At 42.3% G+C, this 24,144-nt stretch overlaps 1 protein-coding gene across 2 annotated transcripts in view; it reads right to left on the bottom strand.

Annotated features, from left to right (window-relative positions):
- Positions 1 to 18,682, bottom strand: part of p4ha2 (procollagen-proline, 2-oxoglutarate 4-dioxygenase (proline 4-hydroxylase), alpha polypeptide 2) — a 41,268-nt gene extending 22,586 nt beyond the window's left edge. For both annotated transcript variants that reach the window (XM_046328436.1, XM_046328429.1), the window contains exons 1-7: positions 18,582 to 18,682; positions 11,908 to 12,007; positions 9,188 to 9,284; positions 8,617 to 8,768; positions 6,563 to 6,700; positions 5,571 to 5,810; positions 2,694 to 2,893 (exon numbers count right to left, since the gene is read on the bottom strand). In XM_046328436.1, coding sequence (XP_046184392.1) covers positions 2,694 to 2,893; positions 5,571 to 5,810; positions 6,563 to 6,700; positions 8,617 to 8,768; positions 9,188 to 9,284; positions 11,908 to 11,989 — 909 coding nt within the window. In that variant the 5' untranslated portion in view covers positions 11,990 to 12,007; positions 18,582 to 18,682. The remainder of the gene's footprint in view (positions 1 to 2,693; positions 2,894 to 5,570; positions 5,811 to 6,562; positions 6,701 to 8,616; positions 8,769 to 9,187; positions 9,285 to 11,907; positions 12,008 to 18,581) is intronic.
- Between the last annotated feature and the right edge of the window lie 5,462 nt (positions 18,683 to 24,144).

Here is a 24,144-nt window from a genome sequence, read left to right as displayed (position 1 = left end):
GGTATCGTATTTCCACCTCCGGGGTGGTGATGGAGGATGATCGCGTTACAGCAGTGCGTAATTGGCCGACTCCGACCACGGTGAAAGGAGTGCAGCGGTTTTTAGGGTTTGCCAATTACTACCGGAGGTTTATCCGGGGTTTTGGTCAGGTGGCTGCTCCCATCACCTCACTGCTGAAGGGAGGACCGGTGCGCTTGCGCTGGTCAGCAGAGGCGGGCAGCGCTTTCAGTCGTCTGAAGGAGCTGTTCACCAATGCGCCCGTGTTGGCGCATCTGGACCCCTCTTTAGCGTTCATAGTGGAGGTGGATGCGACCGAGGCTGGGGTTGGAGCCGTGCTGTCCCAACGCTCGGGCGTGCCATCCAAGCTCCGCCCGTGTGCTTTCTTTTCGAGCAAGCTCAGCCCAGCGGAGCAAAACTATGATGTGGGGGACCGGGAGTTGTTAGCTGTAGTCAAGGCTCTGAAGGTGTGGAGACATTGGCTTGAGGGGGCTAAATACCCTTTTCTCATCTGGACTGACCATCGTAATCTTGAGTACATCCGGGCAGCTAAGAGACTAAATCCACGTCAGGCTAGATGGGCCATGTTTTTTACCAGGTTCCAGTTTACCCTCACATATCGGCCAGGCTCCCAAAACACCAAAGCTGACGCACTGTCTCGCCTCTATGATACCGAGGAACGGTCAGTTGAGCCAACTCCCATCATTCCTCCGTCATGTCTCGTGGCACCGGTGGTATGGGAGGTGGACGCTGAGATAAAGAGGGCCTCACGGTCAGAGCCGGCTCCTCCTAACTGTCCAGTAGGGGCCAAGTACGTGCCGAGGGTGTTCCGGGACAAGCTGATTCGGTGGGCTCATACTCTTCCCTCCTCGGGTCATCCTGGTATCAAGAGGACAGTGCAGAGTCTGAGAGGGAGATACTGGTGGCCCACACTGGCTAAAGACGTGAGATTTTATGTCTGCTCCTGCTCAGTGTGTGCTCAGAGCAAGGCTCCTCGGCCCCTGCCTAGAGGGAAATTACAACCCCTCCCCGTTCCACAACGGCCGTGGACACACTTATCGGTGGATTTTCTTACCGACCTTCCCCCGTCCCAGGGAAGTACTGCGATCCTGGTCGTTGTGGATCGGTTTTCTAAGTCCTATCGCCTCATTCCGTTGCCCGGTCTCCCTACGGCCCTGCAGACTGCTGAGGCTTTGTTTACCCATGTCTTCCGGCACTATGGGGTGCCTGAGGACATCGTCTCTGATCGGGGTCCCCAATTCACGTCCAGAGTGTGGAGGGCGTTTATGGAGAGACTGGGGGTCTCGGTTAGCTTAACCTCAGGTTTTCACCCCGAGAGTAATGGGCAGGTGGAGTGCGTAAACCAGGATGTGGGCAGGTTTCTGCGGTCCTATTGTCGGGACCGGCCTGGTCGAGTGGGCAAGGTATGTTCCATGGGCCGAACTAGCCCAGAACTCCTTACGCCACTCCTCTACTAACTTGTCTCCTTTTGAGTGTGTGTTTGGTTACCAGCCGGTCCTGGCTCCATGGCATCAGAGTCAGACCGAGGCTCCTGCTGTGGAGGAATGGGTACAGCGCTCCAAGGACACCTGGAAAGCCGTTCAGGACTCATTACGGTTAGCGGAAGAACGGCAGAAGAGGTGCGCTGACCAGCACTGCAGTGAGACCCCCGTGTTTGCACCGGGGGACAGGGTCTGGCTCTCGACCCGAAACCTGTCCCTCCGCCTGCCCTGTCGGAAGCTGGGGCCGCAGTGTGTGGGGCCGTTCAAAGTCCTGAGGAGAATAAACGAGGTGTGTTACAGGTTACAACTTCCTAGGTATTACCGTATTAACCCCTTGTTTCATGTGTCTCTCCTCAGGCCGGTGGTGGCTGGTCCCCTGCAAGAAGGTGAGGTGCCTGAGGTCACTCCGCCCCCTCTGGACATCGAGGGGTCCCCGGAGTACACAGTTCGAGTCATTCTGGATTCGAGACGCCGGGTGGGGGGCCTACAGTACCTCGTGGACTGGAAGGGGTACGGCCTGGAGGAGAGATGCTGGGTTCCGGTGAGGGACATTTTGGACCCTTCTCTCCTGATAGAATTCCACCGCCTCCACCCGGATCGCCCAGCACCTCGCCCTCCGGGTCGTCCTCGAGGACGGTGGCGGCGCGCTGCAGGAGCCGCGCGTCAGGGGGGGTTACTGTCACGACTTCCGCCGAGGTTGGCTCTCCTGCCCGTTCGGGCGGTGCTCGGCGGTCGTCGTCACCGTCCTACTAGCCACTACCGATCCCTTTTCGTTTATCTGTTGGTTTTGTCTGATTGGTTTCACCTGTGTGTTGTTTAGTTTATTAGTGTCTGTATATATAGTTGGTTGTCCCGCCCTTGTTTTGTGCGGGATTGTTTATTTGTCATCTATGTCTGTCGGTGTATCTTGTGTTCTTATTCTCCGGTTCGCCTTTTATCCTGTGTTGTATTGTTTACCTTGTGTGTATTGGGTTGACCGTGTTTCTTGTTCACCGGAGAATAAACTTTCATATCGCTATCTGCTCTCTGCGCCTGATTCCACCCACCTTGATTAGACGTGACAGACAGTTTATTCATCATGGGCCTCTCTCTAGATTGACATTATCGAGGCATAGCCATACAGATTGTAAATCTAACTTTTGGCCATTACCCCTAATCAACTGTCATTGAAGAGTCAGTCAATCAGTCTCTTACCATTTTGACTCCCTCTCCCCTGCACAGGGCCTCATAGATCTCCCTTTCAGGCAGGTAGTCTTTGGGTCTCTTGTAGGTCCCCAGCTGGATGGGCTCCTCGGTGGCTGGCTCCTGGCCCTCCTGGTTCAGCTCGTTCAGCTGCTTGGACAGCAGCTTCTCAAAGTAACGCAGGTTTCCTCCTGCCCTCTGGTGGCTAGAGTCTGTAAGGACACCACGGGTCATGCAGTTACGCAGACTAACAGGACATGGGGAATATGAGGGAAATATATTAGAATCAGCATTAATTAATTGTGTGATTGCACAATTCGACAATGTGTAACTCTCATCACTGGTTGAAGTGAATAACAACTGTCTCTCTCTACATGCTACTAAAACATGTATTTTTTAATTTTATTTTCAAGGATAGAAACACTTACATTGAATGTCTGAAATAAGATGCCCTTTTGTGGTCTTTAGAGTCAGTCAACTGCAGTTATTTCATAATTGCCATTACGTGTTATGAGATGAGAGGCAAGACTAGGGATTATATGGCAACATTGCATTCAGTTACAGTGCATTCGGAAAGTACTCAGACCCCTTGACTTTTTCCACATTTTGTTACATTACAGCCTTATTCTAAAATTGATTGAATAGTTTTTTCCTCATCAATACACCATAATGACAAAGCAAAAAAACAGAAATATCACATTTACTTAAGTATTCAGACCCTTTACTCCGTACTTGTCTTGGCTATGCGCTTAGGGTCGTTGTCCTGTTGGAAGATTAACCTTCACCCCCCAGTCTGAGGTCCTGAGCTCTCTGGAATGGGTTTTCATCAAGGATCTCTCTGTACTTTACTCCGTTCATCTTTCCTTACTAGTCTCCTAGTCCCTGTCACTGAAAAACATCCCCACAGCATGATGCTGCCAGCACCATGTTTCACCATAGGGATGGTGCCAGGTTTCCTCCAGACATGACACTTGGCATTCAGGCCAAAGAGTTCAATCTTGGTTTCATCAGACCAGAGAATCTTGTTTCTCATGGTCTGAGAGTCCTTTAGGTGCCTTTTGCGGGCTGTCATGTGCCTTTTACTGAGGAGTGGCTTCCGTCTGGTAACTCTACCATAAAGGCCTGCTGATTGGTAGAGTGCTGCAGAGAGGGTTGTTCCTCTCGAAGGTTCTCCAATCTCCACAGAGGAACTCTGGAGCTCTGTCAGAGTGATCATCGGGTTCTTGGTCACCTCCATGATCAAGGCCCTTCTCCCCCAATTGGTCATTTTGGCCGGGCGGCTAGCTCTAGGAGGAATCTTAGTGGTTTCAAACTTCTTCCATTTAAGAATGATGGAGGCCACTGTGTTCTTGGGGACCTTCAATACTGCAGAAATGTTTTGGTACCCTTCCCCAGATCTGTGCCTAGACACAATCCATTCTCGGAGCTCTACGGACAATTCCTTCGACTTGGTTTTTGCTCTGACATGCACTTTTAACTGTGGGACTTTACATAGACAGTTGTGTGTCTTTCCAAATCATGTCCAATCAATTGAATAGGTGGACTCCAATCAAGTTGTAGAAACATCTCAAGGATTATCAATGGAAACAGGATCATCCTGAGCTCAATTTTGAGTCTCATAGAAAAGCGTCTGAATACTTATGCAAATAAGGTATTTCTGTTTTTTTTTGCAAACATTCAAAAAAACTGTTTTTGATTTGTCATTATGGGTTATTTGTCACGACTTCCGCTGAAGCCGGTCCCTCTCCTTGTTCGGGTGGCGTTCGGCAGTCGACGTCACCGGTCTTCTTGCCATCGCTGATCCACCTTTCATTTTCCATTTGTTTTGTCTTGTCTTCCCACACACCTGGTTTCAATTCCATCATTACATGTTGTGAATTTAACGCTCTGTTCCACCCATGTCCTTGTAGGGAATTGTTTATTGTAGTGTTTGTGCACGTTATGCTCGTGTGTAATGGGCTTTGTTTACCAATTGATTTATGGTTCTGTTTATGGTGGTTTTGTTTATTAAACTGCGCCGTTGGAAATCACTTTTTGCTCTCCTGTGCCTGACTTCTCTGCCGCCAGTACGCATCCCATACAGTATTGTGTGTAGATTGATGAGGGAAAAAATGTATTTAATCAATTTTAAAATAAGGCTGTAACGTAACAAAATGTGGATAAATTGAAAGGGTCTGAACACTTTCTGAATGCACTGTATTTTAGTTGGGTCAGTTACAGTTACCTTGACAAAAACAATCTACTGACAACTCCCTAGTACTGTATTTCCCTTAATATACTTCAAACGCTTTAAAGGGTTAAAAGTAGCACTTTTCCAGCCACTTATCCTGCCCTTTTCCTGCCACAAACACAAAAAACATACCAAAACTAGGGAACTACCCGGCAATATGTTATTTTAGCTAACTACACTAGCTAATGTTACTCTCTTACATCTGATTCTTTCCTTGGTAAATATGGCAGCGCTGGTAGATTTTCCTAGCTGTTTGCCTTCGGGTTTGGTCCATTTAACTCCACATTCAAACAAAGCAACCAGATCGCCATAATTGCAGCCTTCAGCACACAACATCACTGATGCAGTTCAAAATAGTAAACCATGACCACTCTCTTGGTTACACCCTGGAACTATGGAAGATGTATATGAGAGTTGGTGAGATGGTGATTATGTGAGAATGCATGAGAATATTAGATTATGTGAGGAATCTGTGTGAGAGAGTGAGAGTATAAGAGATTGAGATAGTGAGAATGTGTGAGGGAGAGTGAGAATATAAGTAATTGAGATAGTGAGAGAGAAAGATGTCTCTCGTGTTCTCAAACACCCCTAAAAATAAGCTCCTGGATATGAAACAAGTTCTGAAGATGTTTCAGTGGTATGTCGCGTGTGTGTCCTACCGATGGCCACTAGGCGGCGTGTCAACTCGATGGAGCGGGGCAGGTCTCCCATCTGGTAGACGGAGTAGCTGAGATAGTCCAGGACATCGGCCTTGGACACCACGTGCTCCTCCTCTGCATCCATCTGCCTGAGGGCCTGCTGCATCCACAGCACCGCGTGGTAGTAGTCTGCCTCGTTGTACGCCGTCTTCCCCATATCGTAACAGTCATCCACTGTCAGGATGGCATTGTGGTGCATCCCTGCAGTTATAGTATAGTATAGTTAGGGTTGCAAAATTACAGTAACTTTCCCAAAATTACCAGGTTTTCCAGAATTCCCAGTTGGAAGATTCCTGGAATCAGGAGGGAATTAGCAGGAAATCCGTGAATCCTCCAAACAGGATTTCTGCAAAGTATTGGAATTTGGGGAAATGTTGCCACCCTTAGTATAGTGTAGTATTAATGCACCATTCTGTTCTTAGCACTTCATAACAACTTCCATGAATAAGACTATCTACAACCAGTTAATGAACTGTTTATGAGGTTTACTCCATACAATTGCTCCATAAATCCATAATGGTGCTGTGATACTGTAGATTATGTTTCTATTGCAACAATAAGAGGGGAATATCAAAACACTTTGCTTTTTATCCTTTTTCTGACAGAGTTGTCAGACTTGGTGGGTTAGAATACTAAGAACGGATGCACATTTGTCGTAAAACAAATATACACAGTGAATGTGTGGCCAAAGCATCTGCTCTTGGTGTCAAGGCTGTTCTGTTTTAGCTTGCATTTCTGGAGAGGTTAGACATCTGTCTGGAAGAAATAGAAACCACTCTGCAGTAGCACTTAGCTTGTTCGAAGCGTTCTGGAAGGGCCAGGTTGAGATACGCTCAGCTCACACACTGTGATAACACATATGGAGGCTTCTAGAATCTTCCCTGGCAGCGTTGGAGTGATTTTATCTGTGTCTGCAGGGAGTCAGAGAGAGAATAACAACACTCCTTCTTTACCTGGCAGTTTGCCCCTGGCGAAACTCTCAGAGTCCAGTTTGTACGTGTCCTGGAGACGCATCAGTGCCTTGGCAGCACCTTTCTCATCCTCCTGGTCAGGGAAGTACTGCCTGTGTACTGTCATGTTGGAGATGAACCCTGAGGGACCACAGTGATACATACACAGAGTGAAACGGTTTAAAATTATTCAAATCTTGTGAGTCATAGAAACGTTTGTCCCAAGTACCACTCTATTCATTTTATAGTGGACTACTTTTGACCAGGGCACATAAATAACAGATTGACCAGGGCACATAAATAACAGATTGACCAGGGCACATAAATAACAGATTGACCAGGGCACATAAATAACAGATTGACCAGGGCACATAAATAACAGATTGACCAGGGCACATAAATAACAGATTGACCAGGGCACATAAATAACAGATTGACCAGGGCACATAAATAACAAATTGACCAGGGCACATAAATAACAGATTGACCAGGGCACATAAATAACAAATTGACCAGGGCACATAAATAACAAATTGACCAGGGCACATAAATAACAAATTGACAAGGGCACATAAATAACAAATTGACTGTGAGCTCGATACAAAGTTTCTGTAGAAATAAATCAGATCAAGCCTGAACTGTGCTATGTAGTAGGGAGTTGTAGTTTCAAACAGGCCAATATTCTACATAGTTTAGAGCAGAAAACACAACAATTAACTACAATGACCATAATCCTTTGCATGCCCGCTTACTTGTCCATTCTGTGTGGAGCAGACACGGAGACGGAGAGAAGAGAGAATGTGCGAGAGGGATAGAAAGCAGTTGCTTCGCGAGGCATCTCTACCTGAAAATCTAAGTGATTGATAGTTGCTATTCAGCGATCATAAAAGTATGCCTTATTTACTTTAAAAAATGACTAAAAATGTTATTTTGTCAGACAGCATTGGCAGCAGCTCTATAGAGATGAGATGATGACTTGGAATAAAGTCATTAAATAAAACAAATATTTTATTAAAGTAAAGTTATATGAATAAATGATGGTTAATAGGTGATAAGCAGTAATGGGCAGTCACTAGCATCATGGGACTTTTATAATTGTTTTATTCTGTGTTGTTAGAGCATTCCCCCCACATAACGCATAGTGCATTTACTGTCTAAAAAAATTACTGAAATCAAAAACAGTGCTAATTTTAAGTAAATTTTAAATGAAACCAAACCGATCTCAAACAGCACTAATCGCTCAGCAATAATAAGGTGCTATTTGGGATAGTCAAAGGCACCAAGCACAGAACATCTGCAGTGAAGCTGCCTGGTGTGCAATGATATAATATGTGATCTAGTGTGTGAGGTTCAGATAACTAGAGAATGTAAACTGTGATTCTAGTCACGTATAGCAGCGGTTCTCAAACCTCTCCTCAGGGAACCCAAGACATTTCAATATTTTGTTGACTCACCTGATACACCTAATCAAGGGTTTGCTGATTAGTTGACAAGATGAATCAGGTGTGCTAGCTCTGGAATATATCAAATACATGGAACGGCTTGGGGTCACTGAGGAGAGGTTTGACAACCACTGACGTATAGGCTAAGGGAGACTAGCTGATATAATAACGGTATCTACAGGTATTTTTGTTGCCTCTAGTGATGGCTAGATTACAAACACACAGAGTGTGTTACGATCCAGCCCTAATATCAACAAATACACTGGACCTTCCATTTAGCCTCCTTCCAGACATCTGACAACACCAAGTTGGTGGGTCCACATTTATGCTCGGTTGCATGGCTGTGCATACAGCATGCAAAGACAAAACATATAAGTAAGACAGAAGACAATTACACACACGCACACACTGAAGACGTGACCAATGTAAACAGATACAGTTACAGCTGCACAGCCAGTGTTCTCTCTCAGCTCCACTCTACTCTGCAGATGTGGGGTTGGAGCATGATGGATCACAATTGGCCCCACACCCCTTTCTCCACAAGCCTCCACACACCCACACAGAGAGAAGCTATATAGAAGCTGTAACCTCTCCCTCCCTCCATCCCTATCGTACCGTCTGAAGGGTCCTGCAGCACCAGGCTCTCCAGCTCGGACCACTCCGTGTTGAGCCTCTTCATCAGCTTGTAGGCGTTGACGGGGTGGGCCAGGTAGCCCTCCGGGTCTAAGGTGGAGGCACGCGTCAGCACGTCCAGCTTGTTGGCCCAGCTACAGCACATGGAGGGAAAGAGTCAGGTTCAGGCTAGTAGAAAAGTATCTCCAGTCGTGCTACAATCCGATCATTGATCATCTCACAAACTGACCTATTCCATCTGTCAGTTAGGCAAATGAACATCATTGGGGAAAAAGGCTAAAAGGATTCTATGGTTACAGATTGTATGGTTACAGATTGTATGGTTACAGATTGTATGGTTACAGATTGTATGGTTACAGATTGTATGGTTACAGATTGTATGGTTACAGATTGTATGGTTACAGATTGTATGGTTACAGATTCTATGGTTACAGATTCTATGGTTACAGATTGTATGGTTACAGATTGTATGGTTACAGATTGTATGGTTACAGATTGTATGGTTACAGATTGTATGGTTACAGATTGTATGGTTACAGATTGTAGTGTTCACCTTTTCACAGCATCTAGTTTGGATTCCTCTGCTTTGATGTATTCTTTCAAGGACTGAACCAACTCCTTCTCTGTGTATATCAGGTCTGTCATTTGACCTAATAGAAGGTTTAAGGGAAAAAAAGCAATTCTGTGAAGTTGAAAACTGAAGATGACTCATTCAATATCCTGAATCGTTTGTGTTATAACAGACTACTGTACACCTATGTTATAAACGTGTTAGGCAACCAGGTCGAGTCATTTCCCATGATCATCATTTCCTGAGAGAAAGTGGATGCAGAATGTGCTTTGGTTTAATGGTCCGTGAAATATTTAAGCTATTTTCGGAACAGTTTCCGACACAGACTTTAGTAAGTGAAAACGCAAAAAAATGCTCAACACGTAGCCTCCTCTGCTGAGATTGTGTAGTATTATGTGTCCAACCACACCGCATTATAAATACCCATGTGTCTTTGAGGTAAGGGGGTGTGGATGCCGATGTATGCAGAAAACAATTCCATAGCAACGCTGGACAGTTAGGAGTGAGCTCAATGCGGTTGCCAGGAGGACAGTGAAACAGCTTCACGGCACATTTGTATCTTAGTCTAATGGCTGCCAAACTAAGCAAAGTAAAGTAAATTACTACTTCAACGAACATTATACAGGCGTCTGGTGCCCCTTGGAGTGAAATTAAGTTCAAAATGTTATTTCAGAAATTGGACTGAATAAGAACAACTTCTACTTGCTTAGTTACTAATATTTGTTGTATTGAGAAAATCTGTTAATAAGGCTGCTTTAAACGATGTAAACTCTCCTAAGCTTTGTCTGATGCAGGCGTTTCCTTCCGTTGATAGCTTTGCTGCTTTTATGCGGGTCAGATGTGAGAAAAGTTCAGAGACTTAGAAAATGTGATCGAGATAATTATTTTATTGACTAATGCCATGTTCTTATGCTATCTGAGTGACTCAAACATTATAACCAAATCAATGTGGGTCCCATGCCATGACAAAATACTCCTGAATGCATCATCTTTGGCATTTTAGATTCTCCCTGACAGTCTAGCTTTAATTTGGTGATTGTTAGTTCTCAAAGAGTCTTTATTTAAATACTATATTTTTTTCAATACTTTATATCTGGTTTAAGTTGTTTAAGTTTACACTGAACAAGTTGTATTATAATTTGATTTTATTGTTTGGATTTAGGTGGTCAGGAAAAACATTTAGGCAAACCACTCAATACTTTTCTACACACAAAACCCTGATGTTATGTCATACATATAAGGGTAATGGTATAGGCCTATTTATAGATTTGTAGTGGTACAGACATACACTACAGAGGCGTAATGCTATAGGCCTACTTATAGATTTGTAGTGGTACAGACATACACTACAGAGGCGTAATGGTATAGGCCTATTTATAGATTTGTAGTGGTACAGACATACACTACAGAGGCGTAATGCTATAGGCCTACTTATAGATTTGTAGTGGTACAGACATACACTACAGAGGCGTAATGCTATAGGCCTACTTATAGATTTGTAGTGGTACAGACATACACTACAGAGGCGTAATGCTATAGGCCTACTTATAGATTTGTAGTGGTACAGACATACACTACAGAGGCGTAATGCTATAGGCCTACTTATAGATTTGTAGTGGTACAGACATACACTACAGAGGCGTAATGCTATAGGCCTACTTATAGATTTGTAGTGGTACAGACATACACTACAGAGGCGTAATGCTATAGGCCTACTTATAGATTTGTAGTGGTACAGACATACACTACAGAGGTGTAATGGTATAGGCCTACTTATAGATTTGTAGTGGTACAGACATACACTACAGAGGCGTAATGCTATAGGCCTACTTATAGATTTGTAGTGGTACAGACATACACTACAGAGGCGTAATGCTATAGGCCTACTTATAGATTTGTAGTGGTACAGGCATACACTACAGAGGCGTAATGGTATAGGCCTACTTATAGATTTGTAGTGGTACAGGCATACACTACAGAGGCGTAATGGTATAGGCCTACTTATAGATTTGTAGTGGTACAGACATACACTACAGAGGCGTAATGCTATAGGCCTACTTATAGATTTGTAGTGGTACAGGCATACACTACAGAGGCGTAATGGTATAGGCCTACTTATAGATTTGTAGTGGTACAGGCATACACTACAGAGGCGTAATGGTATAGGCCTACTTATAGATTTGTAGTGGTACAGGCATACACTACAGAGGCGTAATGCTATAGGCCTACTTATAGATTTGTAGTGGTACAGACATACACTACAGAGGCGTAATGGTATAGGCCTACTTATAGATTTGTAGTGGTACAGACATACACTACAGAGGCGTAATGGTATAGGCCTACTTATAGATTTGTAGTGGTACAGACATACACTACAGAGGCGTAATGGTATAGGCCTACTTATAGATTTGTAGTGGTACAGACATACACTACAGAGGCGTAATGGTATAGGCCTACTTATAGATTTGTAGTGGTACAGACATACACTACAGAGGCGTAATGGTATAGGCCTACTTATAGATTTATAGTGGTACAGACATACACTACAGAGGCGTAATGGTATAGGCCTACTTATAGATTTGTAGTGGTACAGACATACACTACAGAGGCGTAATGGTATAGGCCTACTTATAGATTTATAGTGGTACAGACATACACTACAGAGGCGTAATGGTATAGGTATACAGTACATATAGGCTTACCTATAGAGGTGAAGACTTCAGCCTGTATGCTACAGCAGCAGCAGACCAGAGCCAGGGAGAGGAGGGACGGGTATTTTCTCATTGTACTGGTAGACAAGACCTGCAATGACGTTACACAATCACGTCAGTCATTCAATTCAATTCAATGTTATGTATCCCCTCAGGGGCGATTAAGAAAGGCATGTCAGTTAGTCAATCAGGCATATATTTTCATTATCCACACAACAAATTACATTAGGCTTTCAGAGATGCAATATGAGAAAAATTGTTTAACTGGCAATGTTTCCATTATTTGAAAGTTGTCTGTGCAATAATGCTGTGTGTTAATAGTTTCCAACAGGCCTTTTCCTAATATGTGAGCCATTACTGGCCAGTTGTTACTTGGTAGGCCTTGTGCTGTCTGGCGTCTTGTCATCTGAGTCTAAAATGGCTGCAAAACCAAGGGCCTTCATTGGGGCTGGCCCGTCACGTGCCTGATGAGAAAGGATGACTAATAGAGTGAATCTCAAAATAATTTCCCTTGACTCATCATATACGCTCTCCTCGCCTCCTAAAACACATCAGAGGGAAGCTAGTGGAGCTTTGGAGTAGAAGACTGCTAAAAGGTCTGGTAACCAACTTACAGTATGTCTGGAACTTGGGTTCATGGGGTCATGGGGTTAGGGGACAGGCAGAGTGTACTAGACTGCTGCTTCATTTGCTTCCCTAATGGTTAAGAATCCCAAAAACCTGTCTGGCTCACAAATACAGAGGAATTACTTGGTTGAAAGAAGTACTCATTCGACCAAAGACAAAACAACATTTTCCACTTTCTCTCTCCTATATAAAACCCCAAAGACTGTTGACATAGACACACAAAAGACATACTTCAGAGAGAGAGAGATAGAGTTTCCAGTGAGGTTATACAGGGTGTGAAGCAGCATTGTGCAGAGTGTTTCTGAACTCTCTCCAGCTGCTTCACCATATAATTCCTGTTATGACTGTTTACTGACAGTTTGTCTAATAAATCACAGCTCACTCCAAACTGTCTGGACCCCTTTCTTCTCCTTAATCCAGCTCGAATTTGGGATTACCACCACCAACAACGTCTAGTAAAATACAGTGTGATATCTAATTGTCAAACAGAGCTCATGAATCTGAAGCATGCTAAAGGTGTTCTATGGAGTGGGAAAAAAACTAGCTTAATCAATAACTGTTTGAGTCTAGTTTTGATTGAACCGTGAAAGCTATGACAACGGATTTCAAATTCTTAAATATTTGTGACTAGTTCTACATTATGCTTCCAATTGTTTATTACTATGCTATACTTTTAAAAGTGAAACACTGAAAAGGGAGGGCAGAATTGATAGATTTATACGTACAGTATATGCCATCATTTTGCAATTCATTGTTTTCATCAAAATTATACCAATCCCTTGAGTCTTTCCAGATGATGAGTCCAATAATAATTTGTGTGATGTTATGAGCAGAGGGAGAGGAGGAGCAGAGATGGCTTCTAGCTAAAGCACTACCTACAGTGCCTTCGGAAAGTATTGACCCCCTTGACTTTTTCCAAATTTTGGAAATAATTTGACCGTAATTTGACCCAGTACCTTTGCCTCTATCTGGATTTCTGACCTCTGCCTGACCTGACCCTGAGCCTGCCTGCCATCCTGTACGGTTGCCTCTGTTGCTGTAATAAACATTGTTACTTCGACACAGTCTGCATCTGGGTCTTACCTTATCCTGATATATATAAGGTCCCACAGTTGACAGTGCATGTCAGAGCAAAAACCAAACCATGAGGTCGACAGGGTTGTGTTGAAGCACAGATCTGGGGAAGGGCACCAAAACGTTTCTGCAGCATTGAAGGTCCACAAGAACACATACAGGCCTGATTGGTCGAGTGCTACATTCTTAAATGGAAGATGTTTGGAACCTCCTAAACTCTTCCCAGAGCTGGCCGACCAGCCAAATTGAGCAACCGGGGGAGAAGGGCCTTGGTCAGAGAGGTGACAACGACCCTGATGGTCACTCTGACAGAGCTCTAGAGGTCCTCTGTGGAGATGGGAGAACCTTCCAGAAGGACAACCATCTCTGCAGCACTCGACCAATCAGGCCTGTATGGTAGAGTGGCCAGTCGGAAGCCACTCCTCAGTAAAAGGCACATTACAGCCCACTTGGAGTTTGCCAAAAAGCACCTAAAGACTCTCAGACCATGAGAAACAAGATTCTCTGCTCTGATGAAACCACAATTAAAAAAAATTAAAAATAATATTTAACCTTTATTTAACTAGGCAAGTCAGTTAAGAACAAATTCTTAAGATTGAGCTCTTAGCCTGAATACCAAGGAGGTCTGGAGGAAACCTGGCACCATCCCTACAATGAAACATAGTGGTGGCAGCAACATGCTGTGGGGATGTTTTTCAGTCGCAGGGACTAGAAGACTAGTCAGGATTGAGGCAAAGATGAACGAAGCAAATTACAGAGAGAACCTTGATGGAAACTTGCTCCAGATTGCTCAGACTGGGGTGAAGGTTCACCTTCCAACAGGACAACGACCCTAAGCACACAGCCAAGACAACGCAGAAGTCGCTTCGGGAAAAGTCTCTGAATTGTCCTTAATTGGCCGAAAGAGCCCGGACTTGAACCCAATCGAACATCTCTGGAGAGACCTGAAAATGGCTGAGCACCAACGCTCCCCATCCAACCTGACAGAGCTTGAGAGGATCTGCAGAGAAGAATGGGAGAAACTCACCAAATACCAGTGTGCCAAGCATGTAGCATCATACCCAAGAATACTCGATGCTGTAATCAATGCCAAAGGTGCATCAACAAAGTACTGAGTATAGCATCCGAATACTTATGTAACTGTGATATTTCTGTTTATTATTTTATTACTAGCAAACATTTCTAAAAAGCTGTTGTGCTTTGACATTATGGGGTATTGTGTGTAGATTTATGAGGGGAAAAAACAATTTCATACATTTTAGATTAAGGCTGTAACGTAGCAAAATGTGGAAAGTCAAGGGGTCTGAATATTTTCCAAAAGCACTGTATATCTGTGATATAGGCTGTATCACACCCGGCTGTGATTGGGAGTCCCATAGAACGGAGCACAATTGGCCCAGCGTCGTTTTTGTCGTGTTTGTTCTTAACTGACTTGCCTAGTTAAATATGTACATATTCCTTATCCCCTTACACTGTGTATAAGACAGTAGTTTTGGAATTGTTAGTTAGATTACTTGTTGGTTATCACTGCATTGTCGGAACTAGAAGCACAAGCATTTCGCTACACTCGCATTTAACATCTGCTAACCATGTGTATGTGACAAATAAAATTTGATTTGATTTGATTTAAATAAAGGTTAAATAAAATAAATAATAATAAAATATCGGCATGGGTAAGTTTTGTCCCCCCAAAATTATGGAATTGGTATCGGACCCCCCAAAAAACATATCGGTAGGGCTCTAATTTATATACCAATCTACTTACTGACTGATTGTACATTAGATTTATTTTTGCTTAACATTGACCAGAGGCTGGGATGAACTCACAGTGAAACTGTTGCTGTGTAAAAATAGATATGCTCTAGTTAATCTGGATAAATGATCTGATCAAGCATAAACACACACACCCTCCCCAGGCTGAGAACATGCTGAGACAACCCACCCAAGCCTCAGACTTCACCTTTCCAGATATCTGTCATTTCCTAACATTAACTCATTACTCACAACACACTGCTAAAAACATTCATCCCACAACACCTTTCACCTCAAAATAAAATTTCCCTCTAATTTTTTGGGGCGCTGAGCAAATTTCAGGTCTGCTGAGTGCAAACTTCAACGTTGTGAAAATTCTGTGCGTTTACTGTGAAAACTGAGGCTGTACCCCTTTACTGTTTCAGACAGTGGTCAAGTAGATTACTGTGGATGATGATAATGTAGACCTACCAGAGTGGCCTACCATCAAAAACAATGGAGAAAATGCATCCCTTAACATGGAAATAGCTGTTCAATCATTCAGCCTAAAGCAGCAGCCAATGTGTGATGTTCAATGTAGTTCTACATCCCATGAGAGTGAAAAAAGAAACATGCAGGGCTGTTTATACACTTCCCATACCATTATTACAGAGAATCAGACAAATCATGCAACCCTGCCTATTGGCTACTTAGCTTATTCAAACCTGTCTCAAAACTCAACACTCCCCCTTTAAGACAAAAAAAAAGCTCTTTACCCCACTTGCCTTTCAAAGATGTCTAGAAATGTACACGTTTTGGGTTCTTGTAACAAGCAATCACTCCCCCATTGCTGACTGCAAATTATCTATAACTGGGCTAATTACTCACAAACTAGCAAAGGATATGAACAAATGTGCACACATTGCTACATGCAGTTCTCGCTTTGATCTCTAATCAAATCAAATCAAATGCTATTTGTCACATGCGCCGAATACTACAGGTCTGGGATGCCATTTGATTAGCTGTTCAGGAGTCTTATGGCTTGGGGGTAGAAGCTGTTTAGAAGCCTCAACCACATCTACTAACGACCGCTCATACTGTTAACACAGTCAAGTTCAAAGTGAATGGCACAGATCTATATTTGCATATAGGCGTGCTGCAGCTCTGATTGGTTATGGTGCACCGGTCTGTGTCGAGTACAAGCCTGAGTCGTGCCTGTCAATGCAATAGAAACCTACTCCGATGCGTTTTGCATACTAAGTCTTGCGTAGTTGTTTCGGGGACGTTGCATTGAAAGTGGCTCAAATTGCATTGATTCGATACAATTCCCACAGTAAAGCAAATGTTGATAGTGTTACCTATGGGGGAAAAGTTGAATATTGTGCTTCTCTGCGCAGGCTGATAATTCTTCTGGGCGGCAGTCTCCAGGGAGCTGCACGCCCCCGTAAAGCTTAGAGGGAACAGGAGGCCAACCCGCTCACTCCCTTCCATCTCGGCAGTACACTAGTAAAAAATGTTTTCTCTGTGTTACTTGAGTTGAAAGAAGGAGATGTGTTCAAGAATAGAACTCTGAACTATTCCAGAGCAGTATTGGCTAGCAAGTGACCTCTCCTATATGTATGATGAGCTGAGATCCAGTAAGTTTGATAAGGGTCCAGAGTTGACACAAGGTCAGGGCTAAGTGATCAAGATCCTCAATACAGTCCAGGTCTTACTGCAACTGTTTGTTGTTTGTCAGCCTGAGCAACCTTTGATGTGAGCTCCACAATGATTCTGCAAAGCATCCAATCAAGGATTTGTCAGCCTCACGATGTCACTGCTAGCTCACCTCTATTTTGGCATTTATCTGGATATCTGTTCATACAGTTTGACTCAAGCGGTGCAGGCACTCATTACACAAACTTGATCTAACACCAAGCTCCCTCCTGGCTGTGTACACATATGGGCTCAAATAATTCTGGTGTTATATTGCAGTAACATTCGCAAACACTTACACCACACACAGACGTACGCCCGCACACGCACACAGACTCACACGCTCCCACAAGTAATGATGTTCTTTAAACAGAATATTGAGATGTAAACCTACATTGTAGTAGAGTCTCTGTACACAGATAATGACATTGAAAAGAAGAAATGTCATTTGCAAGTTTCTTCCCCCAATTAAATCGAATTTGTTTCTGGGGAATGATGACTTTGTTCCTTTGTCTTATTTGAGCAGTTCTCTCTGACAGTAGGGCTGTAGAGGAGTAAATGACGTCAATGTAGACTTGTCAATGACGACTTTACTGAGTCTGATGGATTATAGAGCAGAAATTGTTCAATTCAGTCTGAAAATGTGTAGACATTTTCTTATTTCTTATTTCTCAAACTGATTGTTTTGGGATGCTTGCTTCTTAGTTTTCTCAGTTCTGTAACCTGCATGGCTGCTTGCCATATCTGCAGCCAGAATACACAAAGATGTACTAAAAGTAAGAGGTTCCACCTATGGCAATATCAAATATGCATTGTAGTACCGTTATAACTAGGCTACTTAGCCTATTGCGGATCTTTCTATTGTTTCCCTGTTAAACAAATAAATTAGTTGTGTATATTTGATTCACGGATCAAAGTAAAGTATCCAATAACACTCCCCAGCATAAGGACAAAAATAACCCAGACCGGCTGTCTCAACGTCTGGAAATCACATCTTCTTGCTACTTCACGCCGTTACAATGCCAGTGACGTCAGTCAAGACACCGACTTTTCTAGAAATCCCCGTCACTGGAACACTTCTGGGTCTCGTGAATGTAAATTGTTCTGAACTCGCTCTATTTTTTTTATGTTGAGAGAAAGGTGAATGTATATGTAATGTTATAAATACCTATAGCTTACCTACCCCTCAAAAACCTGAAGTTATAATGGCATTCTGCAATATTGGCTAAAACTTGTAAAACTTTCTCTGCAAGTCATGTTACATTTTTGCTGCATTATGCTACAGTTGCCAACAAGGCACGTAAAGCAAACAAATGCGCAAAAGCGAGCAATTCACGATTTCATTAAATAATTCGGCAGAAATCCCAAGTTTTGCATCAAGAACGTCCCATAAAACAGGGCAGTTGTTATTGACAACCATACACAGCATGTTAAAGTAATAACATGATGCTCGCCTCTGTGTGGATATTACATATTAGATCAAGTAAGATATCATGACAGTATGCATTTGGAACATGAAAATGTATATGAAATCTTACCGTTTCTTTCACTTGCAAGACTATCCTACACCTTTAACCGCATCAGAACATATATTCAAGACCGCCCGGGGTAAGTGATTAGTACGAGTATTCTGCCAGCAGCACAAATGATGACGTCAGTTTTATGTGGTAATGACACCTTCAAAATAAAACGCCCTCATTTCTAAACAGTGCAACTCATTCAGATTATGTTGAATTTGTATACATTTTAATAAGGGCTTTTTAAATCAATGGCCACAGGGGTGGTGGAGAACGAAGTGCTGCTGGGTATGTATGACACAGTCCCCCTCCAAAAATAACTATTTGGTTAGTAGAGACCCTACTGAGTATTTCCCACCCTATTTTAGCTGAGGCAGGTAGAATAGTTATCTCTTTACACGCCAATAAGCATCTCGTATACTGTGTATTGAAGTGAATGGATTGGGTGGATTAAGGAATCACCAGTACTCTGTATTAACGCCGTTACGCAGCACAAGAGACCCATTTAAGTTTTGCAGACTCTATTGAGTAATTCAAATACCTTATATTTGTATTTTATTAAGTGTATTTCGACATATATATACATTAAAGAATAGCTTTCAACATACCAGTATTTGAGTAAACATTCAAATGCTGTTATAAATACTACAATATATCTTTTTAAATACGTAAATGTATCCTTTTAATTTTTAAAGGTGTTTTCAATGCTGTGAAAAACAGTTGTACTACACTAGAGTGCAAAACAATTGTGATATTACAAAGTTTAACATGTTTTTGCAGGGGGACTCTTGTTCTTTTTATAATCCACGATGATAATGCGAGCATAATATCCTGCTGCCAAGAGAACGGTAGTGTGACGAGCAGAGATGTTACCCCTGCCACGTACAGAACCTCCTCTCATCCGTAGAGAAGGTCAAAGACCTCCTACAAAATGCGCACCTCATTCTGGGACACTTCAACCCCACCGGTGGTATTAGCATTAAATCAGACTCGTATAGTTGGCTACTGATGACAAACCGTCATAGAAGGGCTGTGGATACCATGGCGCACTTAATGGAAGGAAGGTCCTTATTACCAAAAGTATACATTATAAAAAGGTAGCACACCTACAACCTAGCTCACAAAATGACGCCATCTGTGGAATGGTTCAAATTCCTTCTTGTAGGCTACTTTCCAGCACATGTCTGAAGCCAGTTTAACTGGAATGTTATGTAAATAATGAGTTGGTTCGAGCCGTTCGACACGTCTTGGAAGATAAAATAAATGTTGGGATATAGACTAGGCTACAGATGCAACCAACATTCATACTGCTGTCTGGACTGAAGGTAATTACGGTAATATAATACATGCCCAGCTGCACGTTTACTGTTGACACAGTCCAGAAAGTTCTAAATCTTTCTGGAAACTCAAGACATTCCACCAGGACTCCTGCTTCACTCGGCCTAGTTTGCATTTTAGACCTGTAAAGTGCCAATCTTTTAGGTCATTTTGTTATTCATGATTAATTGCTGACCACTCAGTAATGAAGTTAACAATTAGGTAACAAATAACTGATTCCGATTTTGAGGTCAGTTTTGTGCATGCAGCTACAGCCTGTATGCCTACAAGCAACAAGCCTATTGATCAATTTTGAATGAAAACCATAAAGGAAAATGCAACACTGTTGCATATAATCCGTCTTAACTATAAATTGCGTACAAACTAGTAGACTGTTTCCATACTCATTATATTGACATTAGGCCTTATACATCAGTAAATAGGTCTATATGTTAATATTAATTACAAGAGCCTGTAATCATCTACTAATCATGAGCAATAGCCCTTACGCATGTATGTTTATTTAATTAAGCATTAAATAAACTACACTATAATGTTTATAGAAAGATTATTTGAAAGTAGACTCAAATTAATTGTTGCCAAGCTTAGGCTTCTTGCGCAGGTTAGGTTATTTCCTAATAAACACTTACTTGGGATGAAATACTATCCTTATTTATGGATACGACAAACTGCACTTTTTGATGAGTATATTGTATTTTCATTATTTTCTACTTTATGAACCACAGTATTGTTTCTGAACGCAAATCAACTCTCCAACCATGGAATTGAGGGGTCAACTCTATTTTTGAGAGAAATCAAAGATTCTCTAGTATATTGACAAGATAGCCGAGTGACCGCTCTAAGAATGGAAATACATGTCCTTAATGATTGAATGCAGGCCAGATCAGGTGGGACCATTCTAGCCAATGAGAGGGCAGATACAGGTGTGAACAACAGTCACAACTAAGTAATTTCTCAAATCAAATTGTATTTATCACAAATTTGCACCAAATACAAAGGTGTACATGTTACCATGAAATGCTTACTTACGAGCCCTTTCCCAACAATGCAGAGTTAAAAAGTGTGTGTGCCAGTGGAGGCTACTGAGGGGAGGACAGCTCATAATAATGGTTGGAAAGGAAGGAATGGAATAGTGTCAAACAAATGGAAAACAAGTTACCTTCGATCCACAGAAAAAGGACAATGTCAGAGTTTAATTCAACAAGACAAAAGCTGTGAAATGGAGATTTGAAAATAAAGAGAAGGGAGGGAGGGACAGAAAAGGAATGTTTGTGGTAAAAGAGGATGATAGCAGTGCCGACTTTGTTATGTGTGATGATAGTGAGGTACTATACAAATTTGACAGTCACATGAGTGGGACTTAAAATAGGCCTATGGCACTTCAAGGGAACGGCTGTTCAGATGGGTTAAATGGAAACTGAAATCTGGACACTGACTGTAGGACCATAATCTCTGACATATCCTAATATGAACTCCTGCAGAATTAAGCATTTTTTTGCAGTAACATGATACACATGGCAAATATGGGTTCGATCCCGGGACCACCCATACGTAGAATGTATGCACACATGACTGTAAGTCGCTTTGGATAAAAGCGTCTGCTAAATGGCATATATTATTATATTATTATACACCAAATATAGGCTACATTTTGACTTGGGAACATTAACGTTAGTGGAGAAATATTATTTCTTTCAGCATCTTGAGAGAATTAGATATCTGTAGAGGTGCTATCTTTATCAGCATCATAAAAGCTGATAGTATTTCAACCAGATAAAATGTGCATCCAAGCCAAACTGAAATCTTATCAGAAACATGTTGGGTTGTTTTCACTGATTCCCATTTCCTTTCAACAGGTCAGAATGGTGTCATTTGGAAATTTTGCACAGAAAATTTTACCAGTTTTTTTTTTTGGTTATTGCATTTTCTCCCTGGTCCTTAAACGTCTTTGCTCCTTGAAAGACGCAGAGATCCCAAAGAACTTTAACTAGATTGAAGCATTCATTCTATCGATTTATGACATTATTCTGGTGAGCAAGGGTTTATTTATTCTTCTAGGGCAACATATGACAGATTAGCTGCATGTTTCTAATTATAGACAAATTTACTAACAAATAGCTTACCAAAATGTTGGAAATTAAAAGCAGAAAAAAATTATATATATATTACACTCCAACATACATAGACACACACACACACACAGTGCCTTGCTAAAGTATTCGGCCCCCTTGAACTTTGCGACCATTTGCCACATTTCAGGCTTCAAACAAAGATATAAAACTGTATTTTTTTGTGAAGAATCAACAACAAGTGGGACACAATCATGAAGTGGAACGACATTTATTGGATATTTCAAACTTTAACAAATCAAAGACTGAAAAGTTGGGCGTGCAAAATTATTCAGCCCCCTTAAGTTAATACTTTGTAGCGCCACCTTTTGCTGCGATTACAGCTGTAAGTCGCTTGGGGTATGTCTATCAGTTTTGCACATCGAGAGACTGACATTTTTTCCCATTCTTCCTTGCAAAACAGCTCGAGCTCAGTGAGGTTGGATGGAGAGCATTTGTGAACAGCAGTTTTCAGTTCTTTCCACAGATTCTCAATTGGATTCAGGTCTGGACTTTTACTTGGCCATTCTAACACCTGGATGTTAAACAATGTTTATTTTTGAACCATTCCATTGTAGATTTTGCTTTATGTTTTGGATCATTCTTGTTGGAAGACAAATCTCCGTCCCAGTCTCAGGTCTTTTGCAGACTCCATCAGGTTTTCTTCCAGAATGGTCCTGTATTTGGCTCCATCCATCTTCCCATCAATTTTAACCATCTTCCCTGTCCCTGCTGAAGAAAAGCAGGCCCAAACCATGATGCTGCCACCACCATGTTTGACAGTGGGGATGTGGTGTTAAGGGTTATGAGCTGTGTTGCTTTTATGCCAAACATAACGTTTTGCATTGTTGCCAAAAAGTTAAATTTTGGTTTCATCTGACCAGAGCACCTTCTTCCACATGTTTGGTTTGTCTCCCAGGTGGCTTGTGGCAAACTTTAAACAACACTTTTTATGGACATCTTTAAGAAATGGCTTTCTTGCCACTCTTCCATAAAGGCCAGATTTGTGCAATATATGACTGATTGTTGTCCTATGGACAGAGTCTCCCACCTCAGCTGTAGATCTCTGCAGTTCATCCAGGGTGATCATGGGCCTCTTGGCTGCATCTCTGATCAGTCTTCTCCTTGTATGAGCTGAAAGTTTAGAGGGACGGCCAGGTCTTGGTAGATTTGCAGTGGCCTGATACTCCTTCCATTTCAATATTATCGCTTGCACAGTGCTCCTTGGGATGTTCAAAGCTTGGGAAATCTTTTTGTATCCAAATCCGGCTTTAAACTTCTTCACAACAGTATCTCGGACCTGCCTGGTGTGTTCCTTGTTCTTCATGATGCTCTCTGCGCTTTTAACGGACCTCTGAGACTATCACAGTGCAGGTGCATTTATACAGAGACTTGATTACACACAGGTGGATTGTATCATCATTAGTCATTTAGGTCAACATTGGATCATTCAGAGATCCTCCCTGAACTTCTGGAGAGAGTTTGCTGCACTGAAAGTAAAGGGGCTGAATAATTTTGCACGCCCAATTTTTCAGTTTTTGATTTGTTAAAAAAGTTTGAAATATCCAATAAATGTCGTTCCACTTCATGATTGTGTCCCACTTGTTGTTGATTCTTCACAAATAAATACATTTTTATATCTTTATGTTTGAAGCCTGAAATGTGGCAAAAGGTCGCAAAGTTCAAGGGGGCCGAATACTTTCGCAAGGCACTGTAGGTTGGAGTCTTTCAACCACTTCACAAATTTACACATACACACGTGGTGTGTGGGCCAACAGTTTGTTTACCTGCACCCGCCCACAATTTCAAACAACCACCTGACTATATGTGATGAAGTGAAAATCTGAGGCCAGCATCCAACCCTAACCCGTTATAGAAAATGCACTGTAGGCTACAGTCAGAGACAGTGTATTGATTTTTCGACAGGGGGTGCAGGAATTTCTTTATATATGTTAACAAACTGTGGTTTTCACAAGTCGGTTAGGACATCTACTTTGTGCATTCCTGCACCCCCTGTCGAAAAATCATTACACTGTCTCTGACTGTTGGCCCACGCACCACTAGTGTGTGTGTGTATATGTTTAGTCCAGTGAGTGTGCACAGAATCAGTGCAACAAAGGGTCAAGGCAATAGTCCGC

The sequence above is a fragment of the Oncorhynchus gorbuscha genome, linkage group LG02 (assembly GCF_021184085.1).
Source record: "Oncorhynchus gorbuscha isolate QuinsamMale2020 ecotype Even-year linkage group LG02, OgorEven_v1.0, whole genome shotgun sequence".
Lineage (NCBI taxonomy): Eukaryota > Metazoa > Chordata > Actinopteri > Salmoniformes > Salmonidae > Oncorhynchus > Oncorhynchus gorbuscha.
This window is presented reverse-complemented; position numbering and strand designations above follow the sequence as displayed.